Source organism: Astatotilapia calliptera, chromosome 22 (assembly GCF_900246225.1).
Source record: "Astatotilapia calliptera chromosome 22, fAstCal1.2, whole genome shotgun sequence".
Classification (NCBI taxonomy): Eukaryota; Metazoa; Chordata; class Actinopteri; order Cichliformes; family Cichlidae; genus Astatotilapia; species Astatotilapia calliptera.
Genome location: NC_039322.1, coordinates 9,064,006 through 9,087,691, shown reverse-complemented (window position 1 = coordinate 9,087,691; position 23,686 = coordinate 9,064,006). Strand labels below are relative to the sequence as shown.

The following is a 23,686-nucleotide window of genomic DNA, read 5'->3' as shown; positions in this document are numbered from 1 at the left end:
TCCTCTCTATCCACTCCTTTAAAAGACTCTGGAGGAAAAATGTCCACCACTCTCATTAAATAGAGACAGTTTGCCCACTCAGTCATTCAGTTCACCTCATCATAACCACTGGAGACCACCTCTTTGCTGTCAGCATGCTTGGTTGGCACCTTGTTAGTCTGTGCTGGCTAATCCTGAGTGCCATCATCAGGCAATAACTTCAAAACACAAAATACTAGTGACAGATTAAATAAACAGATTTCTGTGAAATATTCATTTTACAGCTGGAATAAGATGAAAATACCATTTATAATGTTGCTAGTCTGTGATGGTCATCTTTGTTATTTTTTATTTCTTCTTTTGTTTTATAAATTAAGATATTGTGTGTAATTTGGGGAAAATAAAGGATAAAACACTATACTTTGACTCAGACGTCAGATCTGGCATTAGCATTTATTTACATGAAAATTTCCAAGAAAAGACACATAAGAAAACAGTTCAGGACAAGAGTATTGGCAACTGCTATTGAACCTTTGTGTCAATAAATGTGGATTCAAACACTCTATAAAAGAGAAAATACCCTGGTTTTAGATATAGAAAATAATACCAAAATCTTTTGTTTGCAGCCTCTATTAAAAACATTAAAAGAAACAAAATGTACTCTACAGGGTAGAAAACTGGCCCTTTGAAGGCTACAACTCCCCCCGTATTATGCGTCCAGGGTGACACAAGATTCTTTTTGTCTTTGTTTTATTCTTATTTATTCAACCCTTATGACAGGGGAGATAATGAAATATTCATAATAAGATTAAAATAAGAACACAACTGTTTTAAAAGCCTTTAAGATCCCACCAGAGTAAAAGCGATGGTCACACACCAGATAAAAATCAGTGAAAGGCATCTTATTTGAAAAATACCAGCACCAGTCAACAATCCTGATATATTTGTGCATCCTGACTGATTATGCTACAGGTGAATGTATCTAAACATTTTAATTTTGGTCTTGTTTATGTAACTATGGGGCCATTATAACATCAAAAACTATCCTGTCTGTAAGCATCCACAAAATGACTAGCAATCACATTAAGAGCAAACTCCAAAATGATCAAACTTTACAATAAGAACAAATAGAAACAGATAAAACTTTAATGTTTTGAGTAAGAAAAGCACATTTTCAGCAGAGTCCTCCCAGAGTCAGTGTTTGTATGCATGTCTGTGACAAACACAAGCATGCTGCCAAGTCTTTCTTTTTTCCCTTGAATATTTACTCCACGACCAGTTCAAACTCCTCAGCCTGGTCAAACTCTGCATTCATCTTTGCAGCCAGAGCGTCCAGTTCCGTGGTGTCTATCTGCTGGACCTTCTTCTTCCTCCTCCTCCTCCTCTCCTTCACCACAGCCACTCCGGGGATGTCTGGGTCCGGCTCGGGGAAAGCTGAACCACCGCAGTCATCAGCCTCAAGCAAAGACGTGAATGAGTTCAGTCCTGTAAAGGATCCTGCAGAAACCTCCAGGCCAAACTTGGACACCCCGGCTCTCCGGACCTCTGGGGTTTTCAGCTTCTCAAAGCCGAATAAAGTCTCACGAGACTCGGGGCTGTTGAATGAATTCTCGCTGAGCCTGCTGTAAGATCGGCGTACCTTCTGCGACCACACCGCGTCCTCTGGATCCATCTGCGGGGTGTGAGAAGCGGGCGGCGGTGATGAGGGGAGGATCGGTGAAGGCATAGTGGCCTTTTTCTTCTTAGCCGAGGAAGAGCTGCTCTCTCGGCCCGGGACGGGACCGGGCGTGGAGACCTTCGGCTTTTTCTGCTGGATGCCCTCAGAGCTGGACGGCCTCGGCGTGTTCTCCTTGTTCTGTTCCGATAACGCGACTGTTTTTCTGGGCGCTATTTTTCTTACGGTGATTGAGCGTTTAACAGCGAGAGACGGCAGCGCCATTTTGTTGTCACTTTGAGCTTGCGGAGAGCTCAGCCGCGGGGAGCGTCTCCGCTGCGAGCTGTCAATGCTATTAGAGTCCGTCATTATGCTCCGAGGAGTCCCTTCGTTCATCCCAACAGTCTCTTGAAGAAACTCCAGATACTTTCCCCTTCTTACAGCAGATCAGACTGTAACTCAACCAACACAGGGCACACAACAACAGCGAACGTTCAAATTGCCCGCCCGCGTCGCGTGAAAAATATGAGCTTCCTTTGCTGTGACGTAAACACTGTGCGCCGGCTATCACAAACTTTTGCTGTGTAATCCATACAGGCGAGGCTAAGAGACTGCTCATAATTTAATCTGTTTTATATAAATACTCCAACTTGTATCAGGTCAACAGAATGGAATATTTAATCGGGATACAGGGACCGGATTTTGTCCTCGTCGCCGCTGATAATGTTGCAGCAAGCAGCATCATTCAGATGAAACACGGTATGACAACGCGTTAGCTTATAGCGTTAGCCGCATAGCCGGTTATTTTAGACAGATTTGCTAACATAGCTACATTTTAGAGTCTCTAAATGCATTAAATCGGCTTTCTGCTTCTAATAAGTACTACTTGAACCAATTTTTTTATTCATTTTGCTAAATATTTACATGTAACTACACACTGAATGTGACTAAAGCTAGCCAAGCTAACAGTAAGGTAGCAAATAATATCTTCTATCGCAGTTTGATGTTTTTTCTCAGCATTATCATAACCTTTTCCTAGCTAATAGATCAACTCTACATTTCATTCGTAACTAAAGTTGGCAACCTTAGCATGAGTTGCCATAAGAAGGTTACTGACAACGAAAGTGAAAGTCACTGTATCACTGTGGAAATGGAAGTTTACTTACACTCACCATGGATAATTTTAGCCTATTAATGATTTGTTTGATCTGTTCTTTTTGCAGAGTGAAATGATTGTACAGCATGTGTCTTTAATGAATATAAAAATGAGAGTTGGGAGAACAAGTTTGAATTTACTTCGTATTTGGTTCACTTAGCAAGTTGTACCTTGATCTTATATTTTTGGAAGGCATCAACAGACTTCTGGCATAATTCTGACTGAGTTTTGACCACAATTCTTGATGCTTGAACCTGCAAGCTGTTAAATTGGGTTGAGGTTGAAGAATTTGGAGGTAGTCCTTCATTATTATTCTGTGCACTTTGTTTAAAGTACCAGCACCACTGCCAGCAAACTGCCCCAGAGCATGATGCTACCACCAGGCTTAACAGGTCATGCAGTGTTTTTACATCTGAAAGCCTCACCTTTACTCCTCCAAACAACATCTTGTCATTGTGGCCATATACTTAAATTATTGTCTTGTCTGGCCGTAATACTTTGATCGTTGAGTGATCCATGTGGTCAGCAATTTTGGAGCACGGGCTTCTTTTCTGGTGGGCACCCTCTCAGTCCATGGTGATGCAAACACCCTTCGCTGTGCATTGTGCCACCAGCAGTTTTAATTTCAAGGTTGGCTTGAGCCTTGGTGGTTCCTGAACAGCCTAATTAGTTTCCTCTCATCTGAAAGTGACTATTTGGGTCTTTCCCCAGGTGTTTGCAAAGTGGTGACACATCCATACAACTTGTACTTGCATTCATTTGTTTCAACTGATGATCTTGGAATCTGTAGTTGTTCTGAGATGGCTCCAAGAGATCTTCCTAACTTGTGTAAATCTATAGTTTCTTGGGCTTTTTCATTGTTCTGAGTATTTGCCAATCCAAATAGTGGTGTCAGTCAAATCCTTTTTATGCTGGAAAAAGAACAGTTCAAAGAAATCATCAATAGCCCAAAGTTACCATGGTCATGATTAGTGTGTGTGTATAAAGGTTTGACTACAAACTATAAGACAATTTAGGAACAGACTAATGAATTTGTGTTCTTCCTTATATTTTTTCAGACTATGACAAGATGTTCAAGCTCAGTGAGAAGATTTTGCTGCTGTGTGTGGGAGAAGCTGGAGACACAGTGCAGTTTGCAGAGTACATCCAGAAGAATGTGCAGCTCTACAAAATGAGGAACGGTAAGAACCTCAGACATGATTGTTGTGATGCTGCTGGTGCTTATAGGTTTTAAGTTTAACTCTAAAATGTTTTTGGGAAACCAGTTTGCTTGCTAAAAACATTTATATTCAAAGCTTTGTGCCTTCTTTTTCTTAGGTTATGAGCTCAGTCCATCAGCAGCAGCAAACTTCACGCGAAAGAACCTGGCAGACTATCTTCGGAGCAGGGTAAATGTCCTGATATATTTATTAAAAAAAAGAATAATATAGTAAGGCTACACAGATATAAAGTCAAAGTGATCAATTTTATTTTAATCTTTGTGTCTCATTAATTTTTGCACCGGCTAATCGAAGACGGTGTGGTAAAGAGTTGGAAAACTGTAAAGTATTTAAGTTTTGTTTTTTTTTTTTTTCGTTATAATGAAGTTTTCTTTATTTCTTTCGCACTGAAGAAGTTTGGAGGTAGCACATAACAGAAACCAGATAAGTAAGAACAAACTTTTGACAGATTTTACACATCAACATTGACCTTGAGTGGAATGGAGATGATCTGTACATCCCCAGATACTACAGTCCATTTTACTGTGTGCTTTTTTTCTTTTTTTTTTTAATTGAAGAAGAATGGCTTCAAGCATTGTCTTTTAATATAAGAATTAGCTTGAAATTATAGGTGTATTCGTTATTTCGCCAAGTAAAAAACTTTGTCTGAGTTGTTAATTTGTTGGCACAGTGAAGATTACCTGATATATATAGTCATTCAATGCTGAAAACAATAGGGTTGCGCTTGAATCCAAGTTATATCAGTAGAATCAGATTTGATCATAATATTCTCGCGTCTTTTTTTGTTTTTGTTTAGTCGGTTTTAGTTAATTGTATTTCTTTTGCAGTGACCAGTCATTCTTCTTTAGTTTGTGGTTCCTTGTCCATCCACTTATTAGTTGTTTGTTATAAGTAATACTTTAGGAAGATATTTTTTTCTTAAATGTACAAATCAGTTAATATATTACCTAAATGTCAAAGGAAGCTAAACATTTTTAAGCACTGACTTGACTAAGTCAACACCTTTATGTTTATCTGTGGAGGAAAGTGTTGAGTTTCCAGCAGTATATGCCACACCATCAGGACCCCACTCTCTATTTTGGGTCCATTAATGTGCCAATTTAGACTTGTGAAAAAAGAGATCCTTAGAAAAGTGAAATTCACAAACAAGTTCATAAGTTTGGATAGAAAAAAGATTTTAAAAAAACAATTAACAAAGTGGAAAAAAAATTTTTTACTTTACCTTGTGTATCAGAAATCCACACGTTTTTTATTATTATTATTATTATTATTATTATTATTATTATTATATGTTTGATATTGTAAAAAATTATTTGTCCCTGTTGAATGCGGCCTCACCTAAGTGCTATTTTTTTTTTTAACTGTCACAGCCACGAGCTTGATGTAAAGCAGTGGTCGTAACCTGTGTTTTGTGAGAGCTGCTTTCTCTTGCCCCGGGGAAAATGTGGTCTGTTGAGACTAGAGAGCAGAGACTACAATCATAACCAGCATAATTGTTTGACTTCAGGTGCCTCATACACACTATGCAGACATAAAGAAGTGATATCTTTTGTAGATGAAAAAATTTCTCCACTCTGCTTATTCAGAGTTTGATCATTGTAACTGATCCTTCGCAGGTGAGTCTCCACAAGTCCGTTAAGTTTTGTCTTAATGAGTGAAATCATAATTGGTGTAAGGGTTTAACGTTTCAAAAATGAGTGCAGATAAAACAAAATAAAGAAATCAGCAAAATAATGCAACGTATATCATATTTGGTCTTTTGCTAAACATTTTTTTGTCACTAGTTTCAGATGTGATTGAGCCCAAATGACTATCATGTCTAACAGAAAACAACCTGCGCTTGCTTAGTTTGCCCACACATATGTCATCTTGCAAAGATGCATTTGTTCTGCCTTGGACTCTCTGTCTTCCTCCATATTTTACTTTTTGCTTCAAGTATACTTCTACCCTTTTGCCCATTTTCAAATCATCTCAACACTAGTATCCTTGTATATTTTCTCTGTTAACAAAACAGTTGCTAATTAATCCCAAGTTCTAGTGGTCACCGTCTGAATTAAGCATATTCATCCTGGAGTAATGAATGAACATACCTATAAATATTTTAATTTCTATTTTAAATTAATTACACTCTTCTGCCAGTATTTGCAATCTCATTTGGCTTAAGGGAACAAATGATAAAATCACCAACTAATTCAAGTAAGACTAACCATATAAGGTAGGTTTACTCATCCAATTTAAAAATGTATTTTAGTTTCTACTTGAAATTCATTTTCTTTGCTCAAAATGAAAACATAGTAACAGAAGCCCTAAGTGTGTTGATGACACGGCAGTGCTGTGGTGGTGCTGAAGAGGTGGTATTACCAAGGAGCTCAGGTGGGAATGAACTCCCACTTGAGTTGGCACATGTGTTTGTATCATTGTCAGCTTGAGAAACTCATGTTAAACCAGCAGATGCATTTTGACAGAGCCAGGTACATTTGTCAGCTTGTTGTGAAAGGTGACTGAGGGTTCTCCCTCTGAGATTTCCTGTAACACCTGAGCCTGCAGGCCTGTCTCTCACCCTCACTACGCAGATCTGCTGAATGTCTTATCAAAAAATTCTGGTTTTGACCTTTAGTTCTTTATTACATCTTTTACACAACAAGACAGCCAAGCCTGAGAATGAGAAACACGCAAATTACTGCTACTTTATCTGTGTTATTTCATGCAGATGTTATATTGCAATATATAGAGCTGGGGGGGGGGGTCAGTACCTTAACACTTTAATGTTAATTAACCATTTTATTTGTCTTTGTGTTAAAAATGTTCCTGGTGACTAATTTACTAGTAGCTAAAATATTTTAAAAAAGACTAGCCGAGTAGTGACTGTTCATGCACAGTGCAAGCTATTGGAAGAATGAACACTTGAGCTCAGTCAGGGTTAAATGCAGTCTGTAGAAAGATTGCATGTGTTTTTAAGAGTCCTGAGAAACTATTTATCACTTTCTTCTGTAGTCAGTTTATCTTTTCACATTCTTCAATTATCAAGTTCAATTTTAAATTCCAATGACATATGTGGCACTTCGGGCCATATATAATGAACCAATCCCAAGTTCAGTCTCCTGATAGCCTTATGAGTAAAGCGGGGATTACAGGGCAATACTTAACGCAAGTGCACTAAGGTCCATTTGGGTTCCAGTGACATAAATTTCATCAGTCAGTTTTTGCAAATGTCCCTCCAACATCCATTTGTCTGCTTTTTTTTTTTTTCTTGACTGCACAGACTCATCTGCAGAAAATTTACATTACAGTGCACCAACTATGCGGACTTTAAAGAAATATAAGAGGAATGACCGCTGAGCCATCAGGTCTCCAGCTGACCTAAGCTTAAAGCTGTTCAGCAGTCTAACACCTGGTTTCACTTCTTTTCACTTCACAACTTAAACCAGTTGTGGAACATGGTTGACAACCCCTGAGCCTGATTCTGTTGGAGGTTTCTTCCTGTTAAAAGGGTTTTTTCCTTCTCACTGTCACAAAGTGCTTGATCATAGTGAGGGGGTTTCGTATATCATATCTTCTCTGTGGCTAGGCGATGGACCAACAACAGCACAAGCATGACTAGCCCACAGATTGGTTGTGTTTTGGCATGGCCCCCCCATCTTGACAACAGACACTCTAAAGGTAGACGAACGGTCTACACGTTACCACACCCGAATCATCATTTCCCCATATGCACCAGATCTTCCTCATGCAGGTTGTAATACCAAATTGACTAAAACAAAATACCTTTACTACCCCTTTTTTTTTTTTTTTTTTTTAAATTACAGTTTTGTATTTTTATTTTTATGTATTTTCTTGCATATACAATATGATGTCAGTTAGTTCTGGTTTTCTAGTTTTATTTTTAGTTCTGTTACCTGAAATTTTATTCCGCACATAGCCAAAACTAAATATTAACACTAACCATAATAATCCTGCTTGTTCATTATTAAGTCAAGAATGATTAGTTTAACTAACTGTGAGGGCAGCATCCCACACTCTTACTTTTGTGTTGGGGGGGCGTTTATTTCTCATTTTAAGAAGTTGACAAACATCTCTCTGATTGGCCTTAAGAGCTTTACAGTTTATCGTGCACACAGCCTTCCCTGTCCTTAAAGCCTTAATACTGATGTAGGAAAACTTTTTGACAAGAACAAAATATGCCAAAGGGTTTAACTCATCAATGTTACAGACTTTGGCCTAAAGTTAAAATAGTGTCCTGATCGGGAAATCGTGAAATCAAAATATGTCTGTTTCGATACTTGATGCGTGGAAACTTCTCTAACTCTTCACAGAAATGTTTGGATTTATAAAACCTGATATTTTTTTTTCCCCTGTCTCTCCAAAGGGGAATTTCTGACATCCCCCTAAAGAAGTTTTAGTCAGAGCTAAAAAGTTTTATAAATAAAGTAACATATTCTTGAGCATACTTTACATTTTTGTTCTCAGAAAGTCAGAAATGACAGGCAAATTAATAGGTGCTCATCAGATAAGGTCACACGTTGCTCTCATGAGTTACTGCGACTTTTTTGATTTTACAAAAACAAAATCATTTTTCTTTATCGAGTTTTGATTGTTTTTCTAAAAACATGCTATTATCTCATAGCATTTAATAGATTGAGATTTCATTCATGGTTGTTCGTTTGTAGCCCATTCAACCAAAGTACAGTTGAGCTCATGCCATTCGCCTGTCCTTCCATAGTTCACAAGAATCACTCCTACAGTACTGGTCAGAACTTAATCGAACTATAGCCTGCTGTAGGTAGGAGGAGGTAGAGAAGGTCATGTATAAGGTTGGTGGTTCGATACCTGGAGTCTTTAATCTGCATGTTGGACAAGAAACTGAACCGAGTTTTCCCATCCATTGATCTGTGAATGTTATAAAAGTGCTTAGGCAGAGAAAGTGTGGGTACGAATGGCTGAATGAGGTGTTTTGAGTGCTCATATGGAGTAGAAAAGCGCTATACAAGTACCGCTCCATTTACAGTTGGGTCTTCAGCCAAACTGCTCATATTTATTTTCAGTGTTGCCAGATTTTATTTGTCCTAGAGATGACTGTCTGTGATGTGATGAGAGTCGTGGACTACTCATTGGAGTTTAATTCTCCTTTGTTTTTGCAATACAGCCAAATGATAACAGCAAAACTTTTCACTTTCTTTCTGTACTTCACATATTACAATAACATGTGAATTGCAATATCTTTCCTGAGAATGTTTTAATCTATGTGTCAAGTTCTTTTAGCACAGTAAGAGGAGATGCTGAAGGTTTCTTCCTGTTAAAATGGAGTTTTTCCTCCCACTGTTGCCAAAATGTGTTTTGTAGGCTCCCGACCTTGTAATATAAAGCACTTTGGGGCAACAGTTTTTGTGATTTGGCGCTATATAAATAAAATTGAATTGAGTCAAATTACAGTTTATTTTTCTGCAGAGATTGCAATGTCTGAATCTTTGTTTTATGCATTTAGCTTATAATGTGAATTTTCCTATGAAACCAAAGCATTATACTTGAGTAGTTGGAACTAGAACTGCATAACATTTGGATCTTTGGTTTGAACAGTTGCTTTGAAGTTCAAACTAGTCTAAAAACTAATGATTTAATTTGTTTTAACCTGCAGTACACATGCACAGCTTCGTTCTTTTTCTTTTTTCTTTTTTTAAACTCTCTACTGAAGACATCTGTATGGTCCTCGATGCATCTCATGCAGTAATTTGTTAAGAGTAGTGTAGCTGCTGCCTGTCACAATAGCAGGAGGGTGAAAATAATTACAAAAAACAATTAGTGTGGCAGAGAAGGGAATGTGGGACACATCGAACGGGGGATAGGGGCAGAGGAGCAGCAGCAGGAGGAGTAGAAGAAGTGGAGGTCTCGAGGGAAACTGCTAAACCCAGTAGACAACAGCACACTGACTGGAGTGCGAGAAGGAGTAGGAGTCAACATACTCACAAAATACAATATACATGCACACAGAGGGACCTATAGGATCGAGATGGTTTTATTCAGTCAAGGTTGTGCATGTTGTGGGATAACATTTATATTCATGTCTTGCCATAAGCTGCAAGTGTATCGTTATTTTTGTGCCTCACGGATATGAATTTGGCTTTATGAGTGCAGGATTTAGTAATGCTGCGTTCTCAGGAGTGCTCAGAAACTGAAGCAATAGCACTTTCTCTTCTGCATCCCACACCTTCCTCCAGCTATGCTCTCCTCACATTCATCAACCTCCAGAGTACACGGACATTTGCAAATTATGTTGTATAAACAAGTTTTTTTTTCATGCCGCTACCCACCCCCCCACCCCCCGCAGAACATCTTGTATATGTAGAATAACTAATGTGTCTTGTCTTTTTGAGAGTGAAACCGAGAAAGAGATCCTTGGCTGAAGTCTTGAACAGTCTACTGGGTGGATGTTATGATACATATTGCCATTCTGTGTTGGCCCTGAAGTTTATTTTTGGGTCAGTAATCGCTACCTAAAATAAATCTGAGCAATGCAATTAATGCAGCGTTTATGTCAAGACTTTAGGACTTCAGGTCATTGATTATTTGTAAACAATTTTTCTGTTTAATCTGCCTTTTTTATTTTTTTATTTATTTTTTTAAGATGAACAAAAAATCAACAGTGATATACAGAGGAAAGGTCAAGTTTCACAGAGGTATAGGTATAAACAAATGATTCGGGTTATTAAGAAAGAAAAGGAAATTTGAATATCATTTGACTATATGAAATCAGGGAATTTGGGATCATTTACCTGAAAAAATAAAACAAAATAAACAGATTTTTTCCTTCAGTAAATTTGGCTGATATTTCTGCCCACTATAATTATTAGTCAGGATTGTTAATCTGGTATTTTTGCTTTGATTTGATTTGACTAATGTGTTAACTCAGTGCCGACAGATGACCAGTTGTGTGTCTCTGTTTGGTCATTAACGTCCACAAAACCATATGAAGATAGACATTATTTTGATCCTACAGGCCAATTTCTCATATGTGGTTTGAGAACCCATTTGTTGACTAAATCTAAATTAGATGTAGATTAAGGTGAAAAATGCCAGGAGTCCAAGGGAATATGCTGCATATGTTGAAATATATTTTAATTAATATGATTAAATCATGTATAGCTATTTTTTTTCTCGTTATGCCATCTTTAAATTATCTTTTTACCCTCCTAAAAAATTTGTGATCCCACTTCCATGTCCAGAGCCCTAGGTTAAAAACCAGTGGCTGATAAATTAATCAGTGGTATATTGTTAATTCACATGGCTTTATTCCTGCAGGATAAATTAGAGATGAGTCCTTGAGTCTGAAAGATGTCATTCCCCAGTGGCCGCAGACCTCCGGGAGGTATAGTTAGCTAAAGTCAGCAGAGCATGTCGGCGCAGAGACATTGAAACCCTGCTCATATACGACTATGTGCTTACCAACCCGTTGCATAGAAAAAAAACAACCCTGGTAACCTCTAGAGTACTGCGTTCACTCAAGCTATAGAGAGGAGACAAAGGAGGGGGGGAAAGCAGCATAATCACCTGAGGCCTCGGTCTGCTGCATGCATATTAGCAATGATATGTGTGAAACTCACCGTAGAGCAAAGATCCAGGGCTGAATGCTTTGCCTCTGTTTGTTTTGCTGTTCCTCTTCATGTGCTGTGATGCACAGACAGGTCTCAAATTAAAGGAAAAAACCTGACCCTCTGACACAGTGAGAGGATCCAATGGCTCTGCCTTGATATGAGGAGTGGTTTACAGTCCACTTGTGCCTTTTATCAGCAGTTTATACTCACTTTTGTCATCCTGTTTTGATGTTGTGTATCAATCACAAATTAATCACCAGGATTGTTCTGGATGGACATGGACACTGTGATGTCACTCACTGATTTCGGTTTCTGTGTTTTGGCACATCACAATTAATGAATGTAAAGGAGAGTCAGGCTTGGTGAGATTTAGCTTAAATAGTTTCTAGATTGCTTTTAATATTTACAGCTATGTGTGATCCCGGCTGTTCAGATCTTTTGTAAATAAGAATTTTCCCATTTTTGTTTGCAGTAAAAGTGACTAAAAATGATAAAGTTAGAAGGAAATATGGTTGATCTATTGCTTTATAGAAACAAAAGGCAGGCTTATTTGACAAAAGCAAACTAAGTTAAGGAGGAACATGTTTTTAGTCCCAGGACAAAATAGAAGGAAATTCCTCAATCATGGATAAAGACACTGCAGATTGGGATTTTTGATACTGGTAGCTACAACAGGCCAAGACATGATGTTAATTTAATGGAGGGAACATCAAAAGGTTTGTAAATACAGCATTAAGCTGTTTTGAGGCTGATGAGGAACCTTAAATGTCCCATTTGAACAAGTAGGTGACATTCAGTCTGTTAATTTTTTTTACCATTTTCTATAAGACTGCTGCAACAGTTAGATCGCTGCAGTGCAGTGGTGATCTACAGCTCACCCCGTATGGGTTTGTAAAATATTTTTAAGCATGGGCACACAGTGGGTACAAATAATTACTGGCACCATATTGCACGCGGCTCCCCTGCTCCTGCACAGATGAACAATTAATACAGCAGATTGAGGAGAAATGCCAATAAAGAGAACATGCCCCAGGGCAGGGTGCAAAAATAAGGGGAAGGGAGGGAGGGGGGAGAGATGGCAGGAAGGGAAGTGCTGGAACGTGGCAGAGGAGTGTTTAGGGATGACTTTGTGATGATTTTTTAGAAGCCTGACCTTAATTTGTGTTCACAACTACAGAGAAGTTTCTTCGTGGTTTAGACGAGAAGACGGATGCCTCTCTCCTGCCTACAAAAAATAGTTTGCTACGTTTAAATCGCACAAAGACTGGAAATTGGTAGGAAGAGCCAGATTAGGGCTTTGGAGTATTTATAAAAATGCAGATATCTGTAGGCAAGCTACCAGAAGTTTCCTGGTTTGTGTGTCTAGAGCAATATCAACCAGTCAAAAAAAGTTAAGTGTTTCTACATTTGTAAATAACCACTGCCACAGGATTAGGAAGTTTAGGGTCAGATATATGATGCCTAACCCTGGGAACTCACAAAGGGTGTTTCTATTAGGCCGTGTGACCAACAAAAATTTGGTCGATCATCTTCTAATCACACCAGGAGTGTTTCAGAAGTTATTTTACTACAGGTGAGCAGATCTACCCAATATTCATAGTATCAAAACGAAACATGCACTATGAAAGATGTCTGAACCTTTTTGTGCTGACTGTCACGTCTATTTTATTTATAGGCTAAAGAACATTTACATGAAAGGTGTGCTTTGTTGGTTAATAAGTTGTGGAAAGTAAAAATCACATTGGTTTAGTGGTGATTGAAGTGTCCAGAATTTCAAAATTGACGATGATTCATCTCATAAATCGTGACACACTGTTCTCTCCTCACTATCGGTAATACTGGCCCTCTATGTACTTGGTATCAAATTGATACTGGTCGTGTTCGTGTGGTTGTTGCGGGCTGATTATTAGACCTTGCGTTGTTTAGAGTGAAGTACACCTTCTGAAGTGCTCTGCAGCACTTTTGGTAGAAATGCAAACATTGTCTTGAGTGGTGACTGATTGGTTGGAGAAACGTAACACTGCCCAGGCTGTTCTCCGGATTTGTCTTCAGGTTATAGCCAGCTGGTACCCACTTGGTTCTATGTGAGCAAAAACCATTTTAAAGCTCACTGAGAAACACTAGAGCTGTTGATTATTTTATTTTTTTTAGTAAGGTGGTGGACACATTGGGGAACATGCTGTCGAGTCTGCTGACTTGGCCTGACTTGGGGAAAACACCCAATATTTTACGACTTCCTGAACAGCCGCCTTTAAATAGCAGATAAGAGATATAAGCACTTTGTTTTAATGGTTTGTTTGCCGTTGTTGTTAAGGAACACACATAAATTCTTAAAACCAAAAACACTGAGCGAGAGACTAAAAATTATAATTAGCAGATAGCCTGTGGCATTTCCAGATATGGATTAAGCCCATTTGTTGACTAAGGCTGAATTAGAAGTAGAAAAGGTGAAAAATGACAGTCGTTTGAGGGAACTACCTCCATATGTTAAAATTTATTCTAATTAACTAGATTCAATCGTCACAAATTAAAGACCAGTTAATGATCTGCTATGACAAATACTCATGGTTTTGAGACTGAAGTTCAGCAAACACGTGGACTCGTTACCTCAAAGCAGGTAAAGACCGCTCAAACATGATTGGTCAGTAGAACTTGGATTACAAGCAGGAACCCGAAAACGTATCCCTTGACTACAGACCTGAATATTATTACAGTTACAGTAAAATCCACCATAAGTTTGTAAAGTCTGTGTTGAAGCCTCGAGCTGAGTGTGTTCAAAGAGCGAGGGACAGATGTGACCGTTAGATCAACTTCACGTGTTAGTCAGTATGACCTGAAACTATCAACTGAGCCCTTAAACTCTGAGGTCACAGGACAGCCGTTTTACCACAGATTTTTACATAAATAAGTGTTTGCAGTCAGAGGAGTCGCCCCCTACTGGCCAGTAGATAGAACGTAAGTTTAAAGCACATTCACATTTGTTTACTTTTCACTTTCAGAACTAAAAGCTACATGTGTCTTTTATACTCTCTGATGATACTTACAGGGTTTGTTTGTTTGTTTGTTTGTTTTTAATTATTGCCTCTTGAAATTTTTGTGCATGCTTTAGCCTGTAGGTCACACACTTAAATTGGTCCTGCAAATGAAAATGTGCAGTTTCCATGTTACTGTGTCACTCGCAAAAGCCAAATTTGTAAAGTTACACATTGGAGCTATGAAAGGAGGGGCAGTGTTGGAGTAATTCTTGGCTAGCTGTTCCTCCATCTAAAGCAGGTTTGTGTCTGCTTAAGGCGATGGCATGGGTTACGGGTGAAGCCTTTTGTCTCATGGCCCAACAGTCGCCTTGCTTGGCTGTGAGCAGGAGTCACGGCAGGGAGGATTAAAACATATGATGTGTATTGTTTGCGTATTAACTGAGGTGTGAGTTCAGGTGGTAGGGTTAACAAGGTGCCTGTTCCCTCCGAGGTGACATGGGAAAGGGAAGGTTATTTTGATGCCAAGACTGTATCATTGTTACATGTAACCAGTGAGACAGCTGTCTGGTGGGCGGGGGTGACGCCACTGGGGCGTTTGCAAGCTCACATAGGAGTTAAAACACACACACATAAACACACACACATTAAGATATTCATCCTGAGATTCACGCTCATTGTGCACTCCTGCAAACACCATTTCTCAGTGTGTGTGTGTGTGTGTGTGTGCGCATTCGAAACCATCGTTAAAATACACCCACATTAAAGCCTGCTCCCACAGGGAGCGCAGCGATCATCGTTGCCCTCATGGCACACGCAGCGCCAACCCACAAGTCACAGAAACAAGCAGGTTGTCTCAGACATGAATTAAAGCACGAGGGCAGGTGCCTGGCGTAATGCGAGTCTTATTGTCGTTAAGACTCCCCATTTTCCTCCTCGTGCGACACATTACCCTTCTGCTTCTACTTCAGTCAAGAATTTAGGCCACAAGTTGTTTTAACCCCCTCCCAAAAAAATTAGTCCTGGTTTAAAGGGATTTTTTTTTTTTTCTATTGAAAATGAGAAACAAGAGCTTGCAACAGCGAAGATAGAAAGTTGGTGTTTTGGAGGAAGAGAAGGGAGACGAGGCTGGGAGCGTTAAAGATGTAATTTGAAAAGAGAGAGGGGGTAGGGGCAAGAGAAACGACTTTAGAAGTTTTTAATGAGCCCTGGCGCTACTCCAGGGCACAGGGTGAAGGCAGCAGAGAGAGGAGGAGGAGTGGGGGGGCAAGGGAAAGAAGGGATGAAGACAGAGGGAGGGGGTAGGGATGGGGGGCGCTGGCTCCCAGCAGATGTCACACTGCCGATGACACCCTGATTCCTTTCCCCCCCCTAAACACACAAAACACTCACCTCCTCTGTCCTGTGACCCACTATCACCTTTTCCGCTCCCTCCGTTGCACAGCCGCTCTCTGACTCCTCCGCTAGCGTGTCTCTCTGTCACACTGCTGCTTATGTTTTCTTAATGTTGCCGCTGTGTGCAGCACGCCACGTCTCTGCTAAGTGGAAAAATCAAAGTCGATAATTAGGAGCAATTTATTTGGGATAAGTTGAGAAAGAGAAGTTGCACTTTTCAAGTGCTGTCTTAATCTTGTGAGCTGGCTCCTGGAGTAAAATCATCTATGGAAGTGTTAGCACCTCTAATTGGAGCAGAGAAGTAAACTTTTTAAATGGAGACAGTAAACATAGCACCGTGTTTAAAATCGTACCACATGTGATGCCCGATGAGAGTAGAGGCCTGCAGCTGGTGGATCCAAAATTCACTCCTCAAAAAATATCCGAAAGCTTCTTAAGACACTTGTATCGTGTCTTCAGTGTTTCTGGAGCAGCTTTCCAGTATCTGAATAAATGCATCCAGTTGGCTTGTCAGAGGATTTCGATGGATGAGCAATAAAAGCAAGGATTAAATGCCGTAACCACTCGCCCTTTTGATGCTTTGGTTTTAAGCACTTTAAGCAATAAAGTTAAAAAAGGAGGAACAAATATGATAGAAATATTAAAACTCATATCATATGATATCATATCTCATATCTGTCTTCCAGACTTACCCATAAATCTTTTAATAATCAGGCAGTCTAAACGAATCATAAAGTGTCCTTGACAGAGGTAACTGAGCTTATAGTCTCTGCATTGGTTTCTGACAACTTTGAGCTGCACGTGGGTGAATGTGAATGTGAAGTCTTCCTACAGGTGTTCATGAGCACTGATTTATGACATTTCTGATCCTGCAGCTCTGAACTAAATCGCACGTAGGAACCTGTTTCTAGAGGTGTTGCGTTTAAAACTGAACACATTTAGTTTGTTTTGTTCACGGTTATAAACTTGAATATTAATCCTCGGCTGCCTCCTCCTCCTCCTCCTGCGTCTCCAGACTCCATACCACGTGAACCTGTTGCTGGCGGGCTATGATGACACAGACGGCCCGGGTCTCTACTACATGGACTACCTGTCTTCCCTGGCCAAGGCCCCCTTCGCTGCCCACGGCTACGGAGCCTACCTCACTCTTTCCATTCTTGACCGATACTACAGACCAGGTCAGTGCATACGGACGCCTCGTATCTTGTTGTTTTCTCTTCTTCTCATTGTTCCTGTGAGACAGAGAAATGGAGAGGATGATGAAATCACCGCGGAGGTTATAGAGTTTGTTCACACTCGGGTCAGGAGATTGGCTCGAGGCGTGGTGATAAACGACTTTTTCCTGGTGGTGATAAATGACTTTTTTTTTTCCTCAGTCTTACAGCTCAAACTTTTTATGTTAATTCCAGCGTTTGTTAAAGTAACCTGTGACCCCTGTATAATGCACCACAAACTGTATTTTCTTTTTTTTGTTCTAGATCTGAGTCGGGATGAAGCGGTAGATCTGCTGAAGAAGTGTGTTGAAGAAGTGAGTTGAAGCAGTTTCTTTTTTCATTCGCATAAATGAAAGCCGATATTTATTCAAATATTTATTATGTCAAGACTAACGTCTGACAGTTCCACACATACTCTTGGGTATTTAATAGCCATACATGTATCTCCGCAGTATTTACAGCATCCATTTCCTGTCAGAGTTATAATACTTTTGTGAAGTTATTTCTTATTTCTTCTTCTTATTTCTTAGATTTTTCTTGTTTCCAGAGTAGATATACTTGTTAGTTTTTTGTTTCATTCCACATTTTTACTTATTTCACTCTGTTTTTGGTGATTATTTAAGTGATGTGGGAGTACTACAGTACAACCTCTTGACTCACAGTCATGTAGCTGTCTCAGCCTCGTACTGATGGTTGTGTTGAAAAAGACTGAATACAAGGACAGATCTTTTTGAGTTGACTGTAATACCTCTGATGTGGATTACACCTGAGAAAGGACAGCTGTGGAAAGTGTCCCGATCTAATTTCTGTGTGAAAAACATTTAAAGTAGCATTAGACAACTTCTACTACCCCCTGTGCTAATGTCCCAAAGCTCACACTGTTGGCCATTTTTAAAACACTTAAAACATTTTTAGTTACTTCGATTGTTCCAGTGTCCACAATTTCAGCGAGCTCGGTAACCTGGAAAGGCCAAAGCTCTGTCCACCTCCTGATTTGATTGGTTGAGATTTCTTACATGATCACAGACTGATTTTTTTTTAAGATGTCAGTATTGTTTCACAAAGGTAAATCAGAAACACCTGATAATAATGTATTCTTACTTTTGATCACTCTTATGATCATAATCCAGTTTTTACATGAGAAAGCTGTTTCTGTTCTACTTATTATTGATTATTTTGCCTCTGTGGCCTCTAAGTGTTGCACCTGGAATTAAGATTCCAGGTTATCCGCCCATCCCAATCTTGTGGTGGTGATATCTTAGGATATAAATGGACTGATAGCGCTATTCTACTCTCCTGGAGTACTCAAAGTGCTTAATACAACATGCCACATTCACCCATTTAAACAAGCACTTTGTTGTACAATTTTAAGTTCTCACTAACATTCACACACATTCATATTCTGATGGACGCATCAGAGAGCAACTTAGGGTTAATATCTTGCCCAAGGATATTTGGCCTGCAGACTGGGGGGAGCCAGGGATCGAACCACCAACCTTCCGATCAGTAGATGACCTGCTCTACTGACTTAAGAGAAACTATTCAAATATTCCACAAGCTTACTGTCAGTTTAGCCTGTCATATTTTGGGGATGACTTATGAGTCGCACATTTATGAGTCAAGTCTTTTTCCTTCGGGAAGTCTGTGCATTTACTTATAATTTCTGGACATCTGATCGACGGTTATATTTTATGCATGAATAAATTAAACATAGTAATAAACTGGTTGGGAATCATTTTATTACAATCCTCCTAACTGTCTTATGTGACCGCACTTGTTCTCGTCCATAAATGAAGAAGAGATGAAAATATTGTGTGTTGTATTTACACTATAACTCAACAACAGAAGAGGCTTCTGACCATATTATTACATCTGCGTAGGTTTAGATTAGATCTGGTAACCCATGTTTTGGTGCCCACGCTCGAAGCTGTGACGCAGCGTCCCCATTTTAAAACTCTCTTTGCAGAAACATTCATATTTAAAGCTTTGCATATTTTCGTGGCTACAGATCAGAATAAAAGAGGAAATGCACTTAACACCTTTTACTGAAATCCTTTGAAACGTTCGCGTCACGTGTAATGGCAACTTGGGAGCTTTGATCAGTCTTGACACATTAATAGGTTCACATCATACAAACAGCAGGATATTTGAGTTTTTTGAACAGTGGCATGTATAGATTATTAAATATAACAGAGGTAAAAAAATAGCTGGAGTGTAAATTATGTCACTTTTCACCTCTTTTCTTACCCTGCTTCTCTGCATCTATTTTTTTTATTTTTTTTTTTAATAAAGTTTGATTTTCTGTAACTTCACCCCAAATCCTATCATCTTATTTTGTTGTTAAATTTCCTCTTGTGTCTGCTCTCTCTCCCTCTCACAGCTCAACAAACGCTTCATCCTGAATCTCCCCTCCTTTACCGTCCGTTTGATTGACAAGGAGGGCATCCATGACCTGGAGAAGCTCACCCTCGGCGCCAAGTGACCGCACTGCAAAACTACCCACCATCACAATCGCTTCTCTCTCGTTCTCTCTCTCTCTCTTTTTTTTTTTTTTTTTGTACCAGTGACCTCCCTGCTTTTTCTGTTCCAATAAAAAGTGACACACAGTTGAGATACAAGCTCTTTGTCCCTGTGGTGCTTTCTCGTTCTCTCGTGTGCTCATCTGCACATTGAATGAGAACAGCCTTCTGGCTGTGTACTTTGCACTTGTACTCAGTGAGAGGGCATGTGGGTAATGTACACTTGCTTACGCTCCTCGTACACGTGTATTAAAACACGCGTGCACATGTAAAGAGAAAAGCAGCTTTCTTTTGATTGTGAGATTTATGGTAAAGACAAACACGTGTAGCACAAGCGAGAAGTAGTACGATCACACAAGCTGTGTGCAGGGTGACCACATGTCCTGCTTTATGTGGTGCTACACGGCATTTTTTATTCCTCGTTCGACTTTTTCACATCTCGAGACAATGTCGTACATTTTCACTGATTATGCAAGAGTCTGGCTTTTACCCAGAACATGTGAAGGGAAAGCTTTTTATTATTATCACCTAGCACCCTGCCCTTTAAAGCGCCAAGAAGTCACAAGCTTTGCAGATTTTGTTGGACGTGATGAAAATGAAGCAACAGTATTTTCTGAGAAATAGATGGGTTATCTATTTTGTTGTTAGACATATTATGAACAGAAAAAGTGTAAAATAAATAAATGCATTTGGCAGTCTGGGTGCATCCTCTATTACTGTTGCCAGGCTAGAAAGCAGCTAAGCTTCCTTTTAGTTTTAATGCATTCACTTAGCAAAAGAGTTGCAAAAGTTGCATTTAGATCAAATAGATGTGCCTTCCTCCCACCACTGTTAACGTGTCCCACACAAACACTCGGTTTGTCCCACATGTTTTTCACCCCCCAAAAAGACTTTCAGGGCAGGGGGAAAAGGTCAACAGCAAAAATGGATGGTTACAATTATGTTTTTATTATTATTATTTCCCTAATTGCAAGCTTTTAAGAAGAATTAAACACACACACAGGACATATTCTATTATTATAGGGTTCAGTTGACCACCAATGATCAATTTGACTTCACATGTTTAAGAGAATGAAATGAACAAGAGCCCAGCACAGACATACAAACAACAAACTGCTCCTTCATTTCCACACGTTACAGTCCACATACCAGAAAACAAAAGAAAGAAAGAAACAACAACCTGCAGGGTTACAGCAAACTATTCTGACACTCAATAAAATCCAAAACATTCACTTCTTTAATAAACCTTCACAATCATGCACTGTTTGTCTGTCGCTGTCCTAAATTTCATTGAGTTTTTCTTTTCTTTTTTTAAGTAATGGTATTAACCTTTAAAAAATGCTTATTTTGTGGTAATTCTTTCTTCTGGATACAAATACATTAAAAGTAGTCTTTTTAAATAATCTTCTCTTTCTGCCAAACACAAACTTTTCCTTTATCTGCACACTTGTGTTCATATCTCCAGTATATATTTTTATTTTAACAGCTTAACTTGGCAGATGTTAAATGTGCTCAGCCAGTTATGGTGTGTTAATCTCAGGTGTGTCTACACAATCCGAGCTGCAGTACAAGCTGATTTCCAATCCTCTGCTGAGATTTCACTCAAACATTATTCACTGATTTAATTATGTATGTCGGTAAATGTATCGCCGCGCGCATCTGTTAAATGATATTTACCTTTGAACAAGCTGAAATTGTTTGCTAGTGAGCCCTGTGTGTGGTTTGTTAAATATGAGCTGCCACATTTTGATTTACCTGTCAGGAAGAGATTAAACATTAATTATCAGTCAGGTTACATTTTACAGGTGTCCTGATTGATCACGTGAGCAGGTATTTCAAAGCTAGCACAAAAACACAACTTCCCCTGAATCTGATTCCATTTAAGATGATATAACAAGGTTATACCAGGGCAGCTACTCTGGTGTTAACAGAGAGACCAGTCAAACCAGTCAATGGGCTTTCAAAATAAAGTGTTCATATTGTAATCAGAAGAAGGGTTAACAACAAAGAACAACTGACTTCACAACCTCACATACAAATAAATTATAAACTACATTTTCACTTGAAATTTGAGAAGATTGCATACGGCTGATTGGTTCAGTTTGATATATACACCCTGAGATTGTCATTTCAAATTTTAAAGAGAAGTATTCTCATCCAAAGTCAATTTCGTGCATTTGTATAAAATAGTTATGAAGTTTTTTAGCTATAAATTTCCATAAGAGGACTTAAATTTAACCAATTCAGTCTACATCAAGGTCCGAACAGTAGATAAAGTTTGGGTTTGTTTTTTTTAAAGAGGGGCACAAAGAAAAAAAAAGAAGTAGATGAACCTCGTAAACTTTTGCTACAATAGCTAAAACAGTTTCAGATCGATGTTGGTCTGCTCAGTCTCAGTTTTTTCTCTCCCTAAATATTCAAAGATGGTGTTTAGAAAGGCTAAAAAAAAAGCAGTTTATCTGCTCAGAGGACGGTGGTTTATGTTGCTAATTATCTCCACTGTCCTGGTTTTTAGTTTTTCACTGGTATTGAGGAAGTGGTTACTTTTCTGGACATCAGCTGAGTTTTTAAATACTTTTTTCTATTTTTTTGGCAAAAATACTAAAGAGAAATACATCCTTGGATCATTCTGTGCCGCTGCAAAAGTATAAAATATCCTTCATTTACACCAAAAGTTTAAGAATTTCTGTTACAGTAGCCAAACCCCCAAACACAGCCTTAAATATAAAAGCTTAAAGAATAGCTCAATAACAGCAAAGTTTGGCAACATAAATACCTCAATGAGGAAAAACTAAATCATGAAATGCATTTAACTAATTAGAGACAACAAAATACAGTAGAAGGCTTTATCAAGTGAAACAGCTCAAATTTATATAAAGAAAAACAGATTAAAAATGGATTTCTAACTGTAAAAGTTTAATATAAACTGAGAATGAATCAAGTGTATTCAGGCTTGCGTTCAGTAAGCATTAAATGGTTTAGAGGGCCACCACTGGACCACGGTCCACACTTTAAACCCTGGATATGTTTATTTTTACCTTTTTATATCTAATTTAAATCCTTTTATTGCTAAAAATTTGTCCAGTACTGAACCTTTAAGTGGAAATAAAAGAAAGGAATCTTTGTGATTCACTAACAAGAAGCTGAAACAAGAAGTTCATCGGTTTTGTCTGCGTATCAGAAGCATTACAGTAAACGAGCACACTTGCATGCAGCTGGAAATAAGAAAACCAGGCCAACCTCACAGCTGAGCTGGTGTGTGTTAGAGCGACTGTAAACCCATGTGTATGAGAGAGGGAGAGGCAGCGTGTGTGTGGCTCCATCATCCCATCTCCTCTCTCCGCCACAGACAGGTGATTAATAAACATTAAACAATCCCTCCTCTCTCAAACACACCGGAATCTGACGGGAAGAGCAGCATATGTTTGCCTGGAGGCACAGAGAGAGATGGAGAGCGGCCCTGCTGAGTGTCAGATAGAGGGAGAGAAAAGGCGTGGTGGGGTGGGGGGGAGTTAGGTTACAGAGACGGAGATGAAGGGATGGGGTGGGAGGGGTGAGGGCGCTCACACAAGAGGGTAATGAGATGGGAGGAGAGAAGGGGAGATACGGCAGGTAGAGATGTTTGAGAATGTATGAGCAGGCGACATGTATGTGTGCGTTCCCTGGAAAGCAGTAATTGTGCTTAGCGTCTCATTCTGGTTAAATAAAGTGAAGGACTGAGCATGAGCGGTGGTCTGTGGGAGACGCGTGGAACAGACAGATGGGTTGAGGGGAAGCTGAGGTGTGCCTAGTTGGGCGCTGGAGGTCGTACTACTCCCAGGTACAGCGCTCAGGGCTGCAGCTGTGACACTGCTGTCTCCACAGGGGCCTCTGATGGAGGCCTGCATGCAAAAGAGGGTCACAGACGGTTTTTGGGGCCTTTGGGGAGCCATAGAAAGTATAAAAGATGGACATAGCTTCCAGGTCCGAAAGTTATTCCAAGGTATAAGTG

General features: G+C 39.3%; 2 protein-coding genes across 2 annotated transcripts; one reads left to right on the top strand and one right to left on the bottom strand.

Annotated features, from left to right (window-relative positions):
- Positions 1-413: 413 nt before the first annotated feature.
- On the bottom strand, positions 414-2,052 carry cdca5 (cell division cycle associated 5). Its single transcript, XM_026156318.1, has one exon. The coding sequence runs from the start codon at positions 2,027-2,029 to the stop codon at positions 1,244-1,246; it is 786 nt and encodes a 261-aa protein (XP_026012103.1). The 5' UTR covers positions 2,030-2,052; the 3' UTR covers positions 414-1,243.
- Positions 2,053-2,133: 81 nt separating this feature from the next.
- psmb2 (proteasome 20S subunit beta 2) lies at positions 2,134-19,782 on the top strand. Its single transcript, XM_026156319.1, has 6 exons — positions 2,134-2,392; positions 3,848-3,970; positions 4,107-4,177; positions 16,978-17,140; positions 17,441-17,490; positions 19,557-19,782. Exons 1-6 carry the CDS (start codon positions 2,302-2,304, stop codon positions 19,656-19,658), a joined length of 600 nt encoding a protein of 199 aa, XP_026012104.1. The 5' UTR covers positions 2,134-2,301; the 3' UTR covers positions 19,659-19,782.
- Positions 19,783-23,686: the final 3,904 nt, after the last annotated feature.

Bases quoted from the DNA above. Each gene is read 5' to 3' on its own strand.
- cdca5 (XM_026156318.1), bottom strand. From the start codon at position 2,029: ATGAACGAAGGGACTCCTCGGAGCATAATGACGGACTCTAATAGCATT.
- psmb2 (XM_026156319.1), top strand. From the start codon at position 2,302: ATGGAATATTTAATCGGGATACAGGGACCGGATTTTGTCCTCGTCGCC. The intron at 3,971-4,106 runs GTAAGAACCTCA...TCTTTTTCTTAG, and splicing joins GCTCTACAAAATGAGGAACG to GTTATGAGCTCAGTCCATCA. The intron at 4,178-16,977 runs GTAAATGTCCTG...CTGCGTCTCCAG, and splicing joins CAGACTATCTTCGGAGCAGG to ACTCCATACCACGTGAACCT.